This window comes from Amblyomma mixtum, chromosome 9, assembly GCF_055824585.1.
Source record: "Amblyomma mixtum isolate Tamu chromosome 9, ASM5582458v1, whole genome shotgun sequence".
Classification (NCBI taxonomy): Eukaryota; Metazoa; Arthropoda; class Arachnida; order Ixodida; family Ixodidae; genus Amblyomma; species Amblyomma mixtum.
The window spans coordinates 8,199,163-8,216,214 of NC_143020.1; the positions used below are offsets into that span (position 1 = coordinate 8,199,163).

The window sequence follows — 17,052 nt, forward strand, 5'->3', positions numbered from 1 at the left end:
TCCCATCGTGCAACTATGAAAAGCGGAGGCTATTTAATTTGAAATCACCGAAAAGGTTGTTCAATGTTCCTTATCAGAACGGATGGATGTAAATGAATGTAAATACACAGTGGCTGAGAAAAAGAGAGGTTTAAAGTTTTCTCCAAAGCAACCGATGAAACTACCGCCATTGTCGTGCCACAGGAAATGCAATGCTATTAGACAGGATAGACTTGCTTTGGGAACCAGAACCAAGTGCTGAAGCAAGTGGCAAAAAAAATTATTTCCTGGATGCAAGGCACAATGATGTCTGTGGAAGCTCGAAGCAAAATTCTAAAAAAGGAAACATCAGCTACTCGAATAAAAAGGCTAACCAAAGAACTGCACTGCTTTTGAATTTAATGCACAACATGTGAAGTAAGTTTTACAAACAGCCAGAAGTTATTCAACATTTTGTAATCGCAACTTTAATAAAATAATCATGTGCAATTTCACAGAACAAACCTAAAAAACTAACCTTACAATACACTACATAATAACAATGTTTTTCATACGCACCAATCAAAGAACTTTTTTTCAGCAGCCACGACCCTTGCAACAAGTTATCATGAACACCTTACAAACAGCCAGAACGTATTCAACAATATGTAATGGAAACTGGAATAAAACACTTATGTGCACTAAGCAACCCCACAAAAATGACCCAAATCACGTGCGTTAGAATACAATACAAGATTACAATGTTTGTCCTAGGCACTAATCACAGTATTTTTGTTTCAGCAGCCATGACTCCTGCAGCTTGTTATCAAGAACACCTTATGCAAAAAAATAAGGCTTCTTCAAGTAACACCAACACAACAAAGAAGCTAGCACAATATGAAATGGTCACAAACACCTGATATTCTGACAACCACAACAGATAAAAATGGTCTGAAGATAATGCTCCACAAATATTATGCCATTTATATCCAGCAGAGAAAGCGGTCTGAGAAATGGTGATTTAGATGTTCGTAAACTCTTCTTGTTGACTTTGATACCGAGGTACAGAGAACTGTTCTAAAACGTGAACACTAACACAAGACACATCAATACGAGGTCGGACACTTGCCGTTCGCCACTCATTCCAGCCACAAGCACTGCTGGAGTAAATACAAAAAGATTAACACAAGAGCAGGTTTTCCTCTGTTGTCACACAAACAGAAATCGGTTCAATGATATTAATGAGTGAATTTATAATGACCATCACAAAAATACGCCCACTCAGACTGCACGAATAAAAAGAATAGTTATGCATGTTTTGCCCCCTTGAATCTTTTCACTGAAGCAGGCAGATAAATGGCATTAGCAATAGAAATTTAGCGCAGTCGAGACGAAGTAGCGTAGATGTAGACTGGTTTACTGAACGCCGGCTCCGAATGCGCAGTGCCCTGCCTGATTGTATCCATGCCACAACGCGTGCGTAGTCAATTTGCGGTAAACTGGCATACGTCTATGCTATTACGTCTCTGGTATGCTACATCTCTTTGTAATATTGGGAATAATGTTTTTCAAATCTCTCTCCAAAGAGAAGTGATGCCATCCACGTATGACCGAGATTTCATTTCCATTCATGCGAGTTTACAAGCATAGCAGGATTACTCTCTGTGTTCAGGAAATACTTATCGCGAGTGTGTGTCTAGCCTAAGGGAACAACAAATGTATTTTCCTGAAAAAACATTAAACGTGAACAAAACATACAAATGTAAAGAAAGACGAAGGTTAGCTACCCCCACCCATCATAGAGCATTCTGCTAGAATCTCATTAGATCGCACATAAAAAGGTAAATAGGAAAACATATCGACTAAGGGCATTAGAAACCGCTGCTATTCTTTGTGAATAGTCTTTTTGTGGAGTTTTAAATTTTTTCCCTGAGCGAATGTCTTATGGCACAAATTACATTGGAAGGGCTTTTCGCCCGTGTGGAATCTCACATGCCTCGTAAGAATTGAATGTTGTACAAAGGCCATGGGGCACAGCTGGCACTGATACGGCTTTTCACCCGTGTGGGTACGGATGTGTGCCACCAGGCTGTTCTTCGATGTAAAGCTGCTACCACAGTGGTCATAACGCTAAGGACGCTCACCTGTGTGAGTTCGCTGGTGTTTCACTAAGTTGCTCCGGTCTGAAAAGGTGCTATCACAATAGTCACAATGGTAAGGACGCTCGCCAGTGTGAGTGCGCTGGTGTGACTCCAAGTGGGCCTTTCGTGCAAAGCTCTTTCCACAGTCATCACAATGGTATGGGCGGTCCCCAGTATGGACTCGGAGATGCACCACCAGCTGAGATCTGTTTCTGAATCCCTTGTTGCAGTGGGTGCATTCGTGTACCTTCTTTACTGCAGGTTTACCCGGGTGGTTACCACTGCCAGAAGGAGTAGATTCCATGCAGTGGCTCACTGGGCCCCTTTGACCAGCTGAATCTTGCACAGGAGGCGCATAGTCACCCTGTGTGACGACTGAACCTGTGTGGTAAAGGAAGAATACTTTCAATCAAAAGCAGGAACAAACATTGCACAGCTCACCTGGAGCTAGGGAAATGAAGATCAATGTGCAGGACATAATTGTCAAAGCTGTGGATATTTATGAAAAGTTTTATTGAATAGGTCGGCCTTAAGAAGAATTCAGGTCTGAAGAAATATATCCCTAGAATGAATTCTGCAAGCAGCTGAAAACATTTCAGCTGCAAAAAATGTCATCCGTGCCAAGAAAATAGGGTAGCATTTGAAAGCCATTCTAAGCACTTGCATTACTGCCATCATGACAGACGCTTTCCTAAGCCCACCCAAGTGGGCCTAATACCCAACAAATGGCAATTAGATAAGTTTAGCACACTGCCACTTTTATTTTCTTTATTTGCTCCTCAGACAGGGTACAAGAGGAAGTAAAAGCTAATGGCTAAAAACCTGATGAGGCCTTGGACCCCTGCACAAGTCCTTGCATCAATCCACAGAACCCACAGGGGTGGCAGTTTGGTCAACAGTTCACATATTCTGGAAAACCACTTTCCAGAATATCAAAGGCAAATATCATAATTCACCAGAGCTCTATGAACTGAAGCTTCTGTATTCTTCACACTTCTCTTTGAAAGACAACCTTCAGGAACGCATTAATAGAGAAAAAGTGAAGATTCTAACCTGATGAGTTTTGCCAAGAAAATACACCGTATTTGCGGCCTCTGGTGGTCAAGCCTGCAAGTGAAAGACAGGTTACATCCAAAAGACACAGGATTACTGGTGCAATAACTCACATGGTGTTATGTGGATGAGACAGTGAAAATAGCATACCATCTCATACAAGCGTTGTGCTAGGTCAGGTAAATTGAGCAAGACAGGCTTAAAAACAATCAAGTTCCAAAGCAAACATTCCAAACTTTCAATTCTGCCTCCAGACGAGAACTATAATTATCCTCATGAAAGAATCACAATTACCTAAAAATATCAGAAAGCTGTTGCAAGGAAACCAACAGCGACTTTAAAGACCTGTTCGCTAGCACAGTAACTGGCTTCATAGGAAGGACTGTACAAGTCTACCTACGTAGGCTTAAAAACTAACAAGTGTGAGTTATGGTTAGAGACAAAACACATTGGGACAGGATTCCTCCTGTTTTTTTAAGACCTCTTACACCCTTTGTAGAGCACGTAGGAAAAAAAATTTCAGAGCTTGACAACTGGTAAAAAATTGTCAGGAGGCTTGCTTGCAGCCAAGATTACAGCCCCCACAAGTGTGGCCAACATGTCCAGCACGGTGTTTCCCCTGCAGCAGCTCCAAGAGTGCCATGCACCAAACCAGTAGAAGCACATCTGAAACACCACACTACTGTGTGTCAAGTGCAGTTAGAGCGTAACATATTTACTCGTGCAAGGCCCACGCCTTGAATGGGGGATGAAATATTGTAATGAGAATGAAAGCTGATGACGACAATAGGTGAGATGGCGAAAGGGCAGCTTTGGCTAAAGAGGGCCATGGCTCAAGGCACTTTCTTCGACACAGGTTGGGGTTAAAGGCCCAATTCCAAGCACTGCACCCAGCACAAGCTAGGGGGAAAACTTGCTTATTGCATCACTGGTGGGTATCCAGTGCTAGTACTGAGATTACAACCCTGCACATCGTACATGCATGGTGCATCCTCCACTGACTATGCCACTAATGCGGGGAGAGTGAACGCAGCAAGAAATAAAGAATAAAAGTACAACTTGTCATCACTTATCAGAATCGCAGCAACACTAAATCAGTTTTACAGGCATTTTGTGAGGCATGAAAACCTGCCACGTGTCAGGAACTCACTCCGGCATAATCAGAAAAAAAAAGACAGAAACAGTGTGGTTCTTAGACGAGTAAGTGTGGTACAGCTTGCATTGCCTTGGGCAACACGGCAAAGAGCACTGCGTCAATAGGTCAGCACCGCACAAGGTAAACAGGGTCAACAGAGCACAGAGCTATACAGAAACACTGGGGAGGCAAATTTTTCAAATGGCTTCACATCATAACAAAAGAACTTCCTCCTCAAAGATAATTCAAGGTACATACAATCATCTCGATCTGAAGTCCAGACCTGATGAATTACAAATGCGCACAACAGCACTGAGCATTAGCAAACTAAAAAAAAACATTGTCACCCCATACAGCCAAATGTCGCCTGCTCTTAAAAGAGCCTCAAAACAGAACGGAAGACGTCAGAATGCAGGCTAAATGCACACAGCAACAAACATAGCTTGGACAGAGTAAGGAATGCTTCGCACATGACAAAGTGAGGTCAGTCACGTGTGACCAACCAAAAGGAATCATAGCGTACTCTTCAGCAAAGCCATAAAAATACCCATAAACCAGTGAACGGCAGCAGATACGATACCATCTAGAATTCACAACACAATACTGACAGCAGGGTTTCTGCAGAGCCCCCATGTTCATAAGCCCCACCTAGCGGACAGAGCAAAGTGAAACCTGGTGGAGTCACACTGAATGACGACAGCAAGCATTTTGAAAATATGTGTGGCTGTACAGAACAAGAGACAATATAAAAATTGATGTGTCAATCACACATTCATCAAAAGGGAAATTATTTCATTGCATGCAATATTCACACGATGTTTCTGCTTTAAGTGAAAAACACGAAAGAATTTGGTATAAATGAAATAACCAATTTGCACACTTATCACAGCAACCACAATGTCTAGCACAATTACATTGTTTTCTTTCGTGTGATCTCGCACACCGTCTTGCGCAATGACCGTCTCTTCAGGTCCAGAGATCCTGCTTTGATCTATGAATAATAGAATGGAGTCAGATTCACCCCACTTTGCACCAAAAGTAAAGGCGTCATTTTCTGCCTTTGTATGTTTAACCGAGCGTAATGTCTTGGAACCAATGCCTCTCGTTTATTTAAGATGAGCACCAGCTGCTTATTTTTTTTCGACTCTCCACATCCCAAATGTTAATTGACAAACTGACATGCAACACCCTACAGACACTGGCACAGGCCATCTTCCAAAAATATGCGAAATCACCTGAATATAATAACTGCCCTGAAACATACCCCAGTTTCACTCACTGTGTTGTGGAATGCAGGACGACCACTCAGTATCCTCCCATCTCCCATCCAACCCTTTTTATGTGGAGTGCCTGGCTTGGCTAAGATAGCTGGAAGACCAATGTCCTTTGCATGACAGGCATAATCCTCTCTTGGTGCTTGGTTCTTTGCGACCAAATATCATGATTCTAATACTTCTACTACTGAGTGCACACCGCAAGAGTACATAGGTAATAGGCCGCGTTCAACTTCAGGTGTTCTCTTCATACCACGACAGAAATGGGAATCTCACCGAGAGCTTAATTTAAACTGGTCAACCATTACACAGCAGTGATTTCTGCTCAACCACTATCGAGTCAAAACGAACAAAAAGAACCTTGTGCCTCGTCAACAACAGAAACAACTGTTAGCGACAACTATGCTGCCACCCTTTATTCCCTCCTTCCTTCTCCTTTAAGCGAGCGTGTTGTGATTTCAGGGGAAAGAACCATATTGCTTACGAAACAAGTTCACTAAACAAAATTTCTTTTCACGGTAATGCCCACTTTCCTCATTATTAAGATCCCTGTAATTGAAGCATTTACATCGAAACTATTTCCAATCCACTTTGTGATAGACACAATGCGCTGAGATCACTGCACATGGAATTTTCCAGGTTATAAGCATGAAGCACTGGAGTCATGAAAGGGTGGCAGGCGTGGAATCTTGTACGCATTGGCTTTTCTGTCATGGCCTGCAAAATAACATAGAGCAAAGGAGTGTCACTTTGCAATGAACACAAACGCCACAGGCATCGGAACATGTGCGCTTTTGTGTAGACGGCAATGCACAAAAAGCGCATTTAACAACACTTTCTGTAGCCTTTCTTCTCTAGACACAAAATGTGAAAGTATATGGATAGGAAATAGAAGAGCAACTTGCAATGTGCTGTTAACTGCGAGTGAAAAAATTTGAAACTGATGCTTTCCACCAGCTGAAATGCAATGTCAGTTACGGTATCTTTAACAATGCTTGTCACATCGGCCCAGCTGGTCAGGCTAGTTCTCTTCGCAGATCCAGGTGGATTCTCATGAACCTAACTTTGCAGATGCAAATAAGTGAAAGTAACGTTCTGCCCGTATTCGCAGCAGAGCATTGCTTTCGAAGGTTCATCCTCAGGCACATTTTACCCTGGCCTCGTAATACTGGTCCTCATGTCTGAAAATCGAAACAGAGCACAGTAGACTAAGCAGGAGTCTCCAAAGCCACAACAGCATTGTTTATACGCTTTGTATATAGAGCACATATCATGCAGCAGGCACCTGCCTATTTTAAATTTATCTACTTGTGTCTGTGGCATGATGCACGTGCAATACAGTTGAGCTCACTTATAACTGCCACAGACACAACAAACAATTGCTTGACATGAACAAGTACGGTGCCACCATCAAAGTATGCCTTGGGCAATGGCAATATATTTCAGATACAACTACGGCCGCATCAGTCGGTTATAGCAAACAAGGAGGTGCCGTTAACACCCCCAAATATGAAGGGGTTGCGCTTCCAGTATGCGCAGAGATCGAAGAGCATCTTAGCCCTCGCGAGACCGCCCCGGAAAGAGCATGTCGACCTTACAGAGAAATAAAAAGGCAGCTTTGAAACCGTATGTGGACGGCCTACAAGGGCCTGTGCGCTCACCAAATGGGCAGCATCCAAACTCGAAAAAGAAGAGAGAGAAAGGAAAATTGTTGAAAGCGAACCGTCTCCGCATGGCTACAGCCTCCATGAGGGAACCCAGATAACCACATACAGCCTTTTGACTTATCAAATACAGCACTTGTTGGACATTGTGTATGTCCGATAGATCTCCAAATATGTCTGCATAACATTGAGGGGATATCCACAGGATTATCAGAAATGCATCCGTACCTCTAAAATAGTATGTTGTACAGATGTTACGGCTGGACATTTGTCGCATATAATGGATGTGCACATAGGGCAGTAATACACCTATAGTTCTTCCTATGCATTGCAACAGATGCCTCATTGGCAGTATATAGATCTTTCCAAAATGGGCTCCCTGTGCGCTGCCATATTGTTCCTTGTACTGCAGTGGGCACCTCGCGCTAGCATGGTGGAAGCGGCGAAACACCTCCTCTCTTGATTGCTGGAAACCGGTTCCCCCGTTGCTTCCACCCTGCTAGCGCCAGGTGCCCACTGCCGTCCAGGGAACATTATGGCAGCGGCCAGGGAGCCCTTTTTCGAAAGGTGTATAGCACCTGGTATCTACCTGAAGCCTGTGTATAAACTGTACTTAGGCTAGCTAATACAGATAGCATGTAGGTTGACTGACAATCGCTGTAGTAAAAGTATACTATAAGATTTGAATGATGTGCAATAATTAGGATCTCAATCATCTAGTCTAGGTAAGGTCAAGAAAAAACTTAGAAAAGATATTCATTGTACATCAAGCTTTCCAGAATCTTCGCAGCTGCGTTAAATTGGCATCAATATCTTCATTGTTTACAAAAATGTCTTACAACAGCATATAACGCATTTTAACAGTAAGCAGCAAAACACTCGAAGAAAACCCAAATGGAAAGGGATTGTCTTTAGTGTTTATAAAATGAGCATACGAAATACAGCTACTACACTACAGAAGAACTAAACACCAAAATGGTCACTTAAGTCAGTCAGGTCAATAACTGTGCCTATTGTGCTTGGTAGGTGAGTATATAGAGCACAGGTCTCAGCAAAACACTACTAAAACATGCTAACAGTGGCTACTCTTGCTGTCACAATTAAGACACATAGCACTGTAATAAAAAAGGCATACTCAAAAAGAATACAAAAAGCAAGCAGGGTGCTACTTGAGTTCACTGTGAAATATGCATACAGCCACTGCAAAAGACTGAACAGAACGATGAGTACTTAGATCGGCTGCCGATTAAAAACAAGTCATAATAATAATACAAAAAATGAAACTACAATGAACATGCACACAGTAGCTTGTAGATCAAAAAAACAAATTGCTGTCCCAAAAATACAGCATGAATGAGCAAACAGAAGCTTGGTTAGTAGATACTTCTTTCATAATGAATAGAAAAGGAAGTAATGTATATGACAACATCGATGTTAAATGATAAGAGCCGGAACGAAAAGAAACACAAAAATTCAAATAAATGCGGACAGGCTAGCTTTCCCTCCTAGCCAAATGAATAGAAAACAAATGTGTGAAAAGTAACAAATTCACTGTTTACTGTAAGTACAAAACAATCACTTAAGACAAATGCCAAAAGAAATACAAAGAAACATAATAGCTGTTACTGTTATTTGCAGACAAGGAGCAGCACTGTACAGAAAGGACTAAAACTACTTAAGTGAGTGGAACAGTGAAAACTTAAGGCAGATAGAGATTGCAGTAAAAAAGCACATTTTCAAAAAAGAAAAGATGACATGAAATGCTATTGACGTTAGCTGTGAGGTGTACATAATAGAACCACTGTACACTCGCCGCCAAAAGTAAATGGAAGGCGGCTTTGTCAAAAAAATTTAATTTCTTTAAATCTAAAGCATAATGGTCCATGCTTGTTTGGGCACAGTGCAATTCGCACAATCACAATTGGGCTGCGCATATGTATTCAAGGATGCATGAACTGGGGGCCAATGATTAAATTTTTTCCTGAATATTGCCTTCCATTTATTTTTGACGGCACCTGTACATATAAAAGTCCAAATTAATGAGGACCATATGGCATATTGCTCTGCTCTCTACCATAAGAAATAAATGCTGCGTTGAACAAAAGAAAGCTGAAATGAATATGCAAGCAGGAGCTTGTAAAGACTAGCAACAGGAGTTGTCATAAAAAACTCTATCATAACACTTCATAAGCAACTTTAGCTGTGTTGGTGGATATTCAGTTACCAGAAGTGGAAGATGCCGGGCTAGTTGGTAATCCATGATGAAATAACAGCGCAAGGAACGGGACGAAAACCCGAAGGAAGTAGACACAGACACGGGCGCTGTCTGTGTCTGTGACAGCGCCCGTGTCTGTGTCTTCTTCCTTCTTGTTTTCGTCCCGTTCCTTGCGCTGTTATTTCATCAGTTACCAGCTTATTCAATAACATTTTGTTCTCAGTCCCTGCCAGCCCATTCACTGTGATTTGAATTGTGATGCTAGATTTTTTTGTGACAAGTCCTGTTTCTAGTCTGCCTACAAACTTTTGCTTGCATACTGTTTCCAGTTTTTTTTCACGCATTTATAACTTTTAAAAATATGCAGTCCCGTAAAGACCCCTTGGCAGCTCTTGCTTCAGCAGGTCCTCACAGTACAGCTATACATGGGCCACTCCAATGGGCAACAAATGCGACGAGGCCTTGCAGCTCTTGTTCTGGCTTGAAGTTAGTGGGTTCACTGTTCAGCTGTGCATAGGCCACTTCGCTGGGCAGCAAAAGCGACAAAGAATCTTCAGCGCTGTGCCCAAAATAAATAAAATACCTTAAACTTCTAGCATGCGGAAAGTTTAGTTTCCTGAAACTAGCTGTGTGCATCCTATAGTGATTACAAATGAACAGGCTCCATGGGCATGCTTGGACTAACTATAATACAACATCAACGCTAACTTTTACGCTTTTAGAAATGAACAATGGAGCCTGTTTCCTCATGTGATCTTTCTGTCCTGCTTCGTTGTACAGTTTCCGAATGCCAAATTAATAGTAAAAAATGAGAACACACCACCACTGGTTTCGAATTTTTCAGAATGTCCATTCACCAGACATCACAAACACAAAATGCAAAACAATCTTTACATCTATGTGGCACTACAGTAGAAAGAAGGTGGAAAGATTAGATTCTCGACAGCATAAAACGAACAAGCCAATTAAAAAGAAGCCTTAATCTGCTGTAGCAGACACAAACAGCTATCCTCTCCTCCAGCTTGCCCCTTGTTCATTATATGCCTTATCTCTGGGCTTCACTGTAAAATAAAACAGGCAAAATATCTCGCACCAGTTCACAAGCCAGCTATTTTGTAATGGCAGTTTGGCTGAAGTGAATAAACAAATTTTCCACATGGTTATGTGTCACGTAGGCACTCCAACTCATAAAACACGTGTTTTGAAGCACAACTTTTGTGTAGTCTACTGCAGTACTGCAGTAGACTACACAAAAGTTGTGCTTCAAAATCAACTCTTTCATGACATAAAACCTTTTTTTTGTTTTCAATTTGCCCGCTTAAATGCAACTGTACTTCAGTTGGGACAGACACTGCAATCATCTAATAAGCTGAATGGCTTGCCTTTTGGACTGTCGCAACGCATGTAGGCAATCATATGCTTGCACCTAAACAGAATGTTCCTGTAGCTTAAATTTTCAGGTATAAGAGTAAGAGGTATGTGAAAAATTAGGGTGATGGCTAAGCTTCACCTTAACAGTAGACAAGATAGCGTCCATACTAGTAGACACTAAGAGCGCCATCACAAGTGCTCCCCTAGTGACCAGTAGTACTAACTGTTTATACCTCATGTGATATGTCATCGCTCCACAGTACCCCCAGCTGCAAGCACACCTGATGCAAACTTCATACATCATAACAGCCTACTCCTTCCCTGATGGCCTCTGAAAAATTGACACTTTCTGAATTTATCAATTTTCAACATTGAATCACACCATGATTAAAATTATCGATTAACAGTCTCTATAATCAAACAACGCATCCGCTAGCTGGTCGCTCCTGTAACGCGCTCAACCGACAGCACATCATTGCCTTTGTGTTGCATGCCCACCTGGCACACAAAGGGCCTGGGTTTGAGCTGCAATACACGAATTTAACGAATTACCTCTATTTTACGAAATACCCCCAAGAGCAACCTCCTCGCTAATTGTACCTACATTTGGACCCTCCCCTACCTTCATTTGAAATTTTTGAGATTTTTACCAGAGTGATGGAGGGGTTTGCCGGATTTTCAGCAGAACGAGCTCGTTAACTATAGTGTAAAAAGTCGGATTCTCTACATGTTGAGGCAAACGTTTTGTAGTCTTAGGTAAGAGACTTCAAGTTCTGACAATAAAAATTGGTTATCACAGTTGCACTAGTACAAAATTCATGGGACACTATCGAGAACTTCCAAGTACAATCTTCACTGCTATAAAATCAGCACAATAGCATTAGATTGGCGTATGCCCCACGCATGCAAACTGCATGCTCTGCTCATTTTCAGTTTTTGTTAGAACAGCTGAATGCTCCCTTGCCTAGGCATTAAAATGTTTCCAAAGTTCTATCAGGAAATATTACGCGCCATGTGAAATAGTTCCACTACTTCAGCCCATGCAAAAATATAGCACAAATTTGGCATCAAAATGATGATACACAATGAAAATTTTGAAGCATAGGAAAACTGAGTGAAATACCTTTCCAAATGCATCTCGATGCCTCGCAGTAGCATGGCGAAGCCAATCTCTGAGGGCAGTCTCAACCACGAATTCACTGCAGTTGTGCACAGCAGTCGTGGCAGCTACCAAAGACCACATGAAAATTAATGAGCATACCAAGAATGTCTGCTTCATGTCTGTACATTCAAAAACAGCCACACAGAAATGCTGAGCATTCAATTACAAACTACACAAACGAAAGGCAATACGAAACTTTCTAGCGTCAGCCAGAGGTCTACATAGAGAGGCTGCTTTCGCAGCCCACATCGCAGCCCACATTTCCTACATTTACGGAGTAACATAAGAAAGCAAGGCAGTATAACATATGTAAAACAGGGCAAAATAATGGCACACATAACGGGGAAGAAATAAACTGCAATGAATCGACTGATTACAGATATGTACCTTGTTGCGGTTAGGTGCTGCTTGGCCTTTGCAACGGGTCGACGCAACCTGTGCGACTTTCCACGGCTGTAAAAAGAATAATCAAATGAGATTTCCAGGATAAAACAAAGCGTTAGAGATCTTATTTCAAGGATTACAAAAAGGTGGTTCCTTCCGCATCTGCACTCCACGTCTGGGGGGCACAATAAAGTGTCCACCAAACATCCGTCTCTGCAGAAAATTATCTTATAAATTTATTTTATGACTAAGTTATGCCCTGCAGCACTTAGGCGGCACTTCGTTCTCGTAACACACCGATCGAAAATATCTGTGGCAAATCACACTTCAATTGAGGTAAAACAGAATCCAGGATCAAATGGCGGGCTACTTAATCCTCTGCGTGAATTACGGACCGGTGGCTATTTAAGCCGCTAATATTTCCCGCCTTTTCGAGTAATCACGACAAAAGCAAGGAAGGTAATGTGGCCGGCTTCGCGTACGTGATACAGGTTACAATTAAAGGCATTCACTCAAAACGGCACCTTCTCTGGAGAGAATATCCTGATATAACACTCGTTGTTTGATGTCTGCGTACCAATTGCTGCAATTGACCATACGACAGAGCAATTAAGCAGCTATCGATTCATTAATTTTGCAAGACGACGCAAACCGTGGCCTTAGATATGGCTCTGGGTATAACAAAGAGCAGTAAAACTTACTGCATCAAACGGGGGGTGACAGAAACTTCCCGCCTTTTCCTCACATGAAGCCAACCTGCACAAAAACAATTACCAGGAACTCAGATGTGCCTTGCAGCAGCTAAACGGCAGTTCGCGTAGCCACGTCCCGTACGACGCTCCTCAGGGTGCTCCGGCTGCCAGAGCTGCCACACACACAACCGCCACTACCAGCACAGATTCGCAACAAAGAACGACGGCGTAACGCCAGTGCTACCGCATATCCTCGCCGCTAGCCCAAAATGGACCCGCCGTTACGATGGATACGAGCTAAACCCAATAAGCCCCTCTGGCCCCTCTTTACGAGCGTGTTAACATACACAAAAAATTACCGGCGATTACGTTACTTCCTAATGCGAAATTTGAGCGCAGCAAATAAGCTGTTTCACTTTTCGATAGATTGAGGCAAAGCAATCGAGCAACACATGCATGCGCTATCACAGAATTTTTTTTTTTAGCAGACGGAGGACTTCCATCGGTCGTCTCGCTCATGGCTCAGAAAGAACTGGCAGATAATTTCGCAGTGGCGAACGGCAGCGGCAATTTCGGCTCGGGCGGTGCACATATACAGATCCGCCGCCACCGATCTGGCTCTCTGATTGCCACCGCACAGGGCGAACGGCAGCGGCAATTTCGGCTCGGGCGGTGCACATATTCAGATCCGCCGCCACCGATCTGGCTCTCTGATTGCCACCGCACAGGGGTTGCATTGGAGGAGGAGCGAAGAAAGGAATTAAGTTCGAGCCGGCGCTTTGACAACCGGAGACTCGCAGGAAGAGGGGGGAGGGGGGCGGCGTGTACACCCAGCGGCAAACGATGGGGGCAGAAGCGCGCGCAGCAAGCGGACAACACGATAAAGGGAGGAGGGAAGAGATAGCAGCGACTGACTGATGCCGCTGACGCCGATAGTGAGTCAACCCCAGCTGCGGATGAAAGGGGGGCGGAGCTGGTTACGAGGCCGACGCCGACGACGACGCGAAACCCAGGAACGGACGCCAAAGAGCTGCGCTCTAAAACAATTGCGCACGCCCCCAGATGTAATTGTACATACAGTACTTACCCATAGAGAAAGATATTCGTAAAGAGCGGACACTCCCATAGGTCCCAGCGGCCCATTTGACTGCAGCGCACCAAGCGGGCGGCCAACGGCCGGCTGATGGCTATCTCTGGTTGCTTGGACCATCCTGTAGGCTAGGAGTTCTGAGCGCTAGAACTACCGCTTCAAGCATTTCAAATAGCAATGTTTTCATCACATTGCACCCTTTCCCCTTTCATGCCCAAACTAATATCTGTGTAGCTTTTTTAACAGTTTTTAAAACTTTTTTACAGCCACTCTCAAGCACTGGAGCCAGGAAAAGGGCGTGGATGTGCAACCAGTGGCAAAAAACATCAATTGAATATTGGATGAGAAGATACAAGGCGATGTAAAATCAGCACAGAAAAGTGGGCAATGAGGCCACGAAGTATGAAGTGATCGCAATGATGAAAAACCACAAACGACGCAAGATGGAGGGAGGCAACAGCATCGGGCAGTCTTGTGTTGTTGCCTCGCTCCATCTTGTGCCTTTTACGGTTTTTTATGATTACAATATGCCTTGCCGACTGGCCTGCATGCAGCCTTACCCTCCACAGTCAAGAAGTGATGAACCATGAGGCAAATAAACAGTCAAATCTGAAGAGTACCTATTCCTGCCCTGTCCTGCTCCTGAGGAACACGGAATGCATAAATATGCCTCAAAGCAGCAAGTGGCATTCAGTGAGGTGTGTTTGCTTGGCAAAATTCAAAATGGTCAGAGCTAACAAGTGTTTTTGGGACAGCCTATATTCCTCGAACTCAGCACAAAAAAAAACTAGCACAGTAGAATGAACAAAAATACCTGAGGCACAACACTGTCTTTGGAATTTTTCTACTGATCTTGTTTTTCATGCAGATTTGGAGATATATGAGCTGGTTCCATTGCCTGCTGCTGTGCCCAGCAGCAGCTGGGCCCAACTGCTTTTGGGACCAACTGTTACTGGTCCCAACTGTTGCTGGTCCCAGTTCTATTGGTTCCAACTGTGTTGGGATTCTGCTAAAAAAACAGCAGTGTTGGGTCCAGCAGACTCCCAACTAGAAATTTTCACCCTGGATTGTAACTCTGTAAACAGTGAAAAGGTGCGAAAGCGGCGAGGGAATGAAATTACGAATGGAGTCGACATGTTTTTGCGAATCTCGCGTGCTGAACACCGTTGCGCAAAGTACACCCTCCCACTTTTTTAACCTGAACGCACGAGCGTCGACTGCCCAGTGCAGGGGTGCCGAGGCGAAGCATAGCGGAAATAGGGAGAGGGAACGAGCATGCGCGCTGATCATGTCGCTGTAGCTAGCGTCGTCTGCGTGGCTGTTCTGCTTCGTGCGAAGCAACCCCTGCGAAGCAAGTTTTGTGGCAGAGTTCAGCGATTTTGTTACGTGTTCTATCTGCTGTGTGTTTGTGTCGTGTCCGGTCGCTGTGTTGAATGCAGCGAAAGACGCACACGGTACTTTAAGACTGTCGTGTCCGGTCGCTGTGTTGAATGCAGCGAAAGACGCACACGGTACTTTAAGACTTCGTTTATTTAAAGCCGATGAGGGTGCGACCAGCGTCGACCGAGGCAGGAGCCGAACTGGCCGCCCGAAGAAAGGAGGGAGCGGAGAAGCGTCCACGGGAGGGAGTGGCTTCCCAAAACAGGAGGAGGATGCGGGGGCGCACCATGGGGGGGCATCTGGCGACAGCGTGCGACGAGGGGCAAGTGGTCGTTAGGAGGAGGACGCGAGTGGTCGTTAGGAGGAGGATGCGAGTGGTCGTTAGGAGGAGGATGCGGGGGCGCACACACACAAAAGCAATAAGGGGACACAACACTTCCTTCCCCCTTAGAAAGTTGCCTGGTATCGTGCAGGGGGTCGGCGCTCACGCGTGGAGGCGCGCTGGCTTTGTGCGCTCGGGGGAGAAACACTTGTAGGCTGGCTGTTGTTCGCTGTGTCTCCTAGGTCTGTCCTGGGCGAAGTCTCTTCTTCCGGGAAGAGGTGCCAGGCTATGTGGGAAGATGGTGCACGTGTTCTCTCCGCTGGCGGACAGCTCTCAGACGGCGTCGTAAATCTACGCAGCTGGTTGAGATGTCGGCATGCTACTGTGCCATGTATGTTGACGAGCCAAGAGCGCAGGCCTATGCGTCTGACAATTGTAGCTTCCTCCCAGCGTGGCTTTTTCAGAAACTGTCGGGCGAGGACGCGCTGCCCCTCATTAAGCGTGCCGCAGCGCGGAATTGCTTTTTCTTCCCGGAACGTCTCTGCCTTTGGCTCGGGGAGGATGGCTGTGAGCTGGGTTCGCATTTCACGCTCGAACATCATTTTCGAGGGGGTCTCGCCTGTTGTGCTCTGAACCGTCGTGTGCTGCTTGAAGAGAAAGCGCGCAAGGCGGCGCTGCAGCGAGCCTGTCTGATCTCTTTCAAGGGCGCGTTTTAGCTCGGCTACGTAGCGCTCGGCTTGTCCGTTTGTCGCTGGGTGGTAGGGGGCCGATGTAACTGATGAGATCCCGTTGTCGCGATAAAACTTGAGGATCTCCGCAGACACAAACGGTGTTCCGTTGTCCGACACTACCTTGCGCGGCAGGCCGAACGTTGCAAATAGTGATCGGAGGTTGTCAATGACTGCTGCCAAAGTCGTCTGTCCCATTTGCCTTATCTCAAGCCACTTTGTGTAGGCATCTACGACCACAAGGAAAGTGCAGCCCTCAATTGGTCCTGCAAAATCAATGTGCAGTGTGTGCCATGGTGTGTCTGGCTTTTCCCATTCTGGGACAGGAGCTTTCGGCGGGGCGCTCCGGCTGCTCTGGCAAGGCTTGCATTCTCGCACCACTGTTTCGATGTCGTTGTCAATGCCAGGCCACCACATGTAGCTTCTGGCACACTTTTTCATTGCAACGATGCCCCGATGTCCGGCGTGGATGAGAGACATAGC

The 17,052-nt window shown here is 44.6% G+C and overlaps 1 protein-coding gene across 1 annotated transcript in view; it reads right to left on the bottom strand.

Annotated features, from left to right (window-relative positions):
• Nucleotides 1-2,411: 2,411 nt before the first annotated feature.
• Nucleotides 2,412-17,052, bottom strand: part of LOC149328222 (uncharacterized) — a 56,032-nt gene continuing 41,391 nt past the window's right edge. The window contains exon 3 of the mRNA XM_089558940.1: nucleotides 2,412-2,480. Coding sequence (XP_089415066.1) covers nucleotides 2,412-2,480 — 69 coding nt within the window. The remainder of the gene's footprint in view (nucleotides 2,481-17,052) is intronic.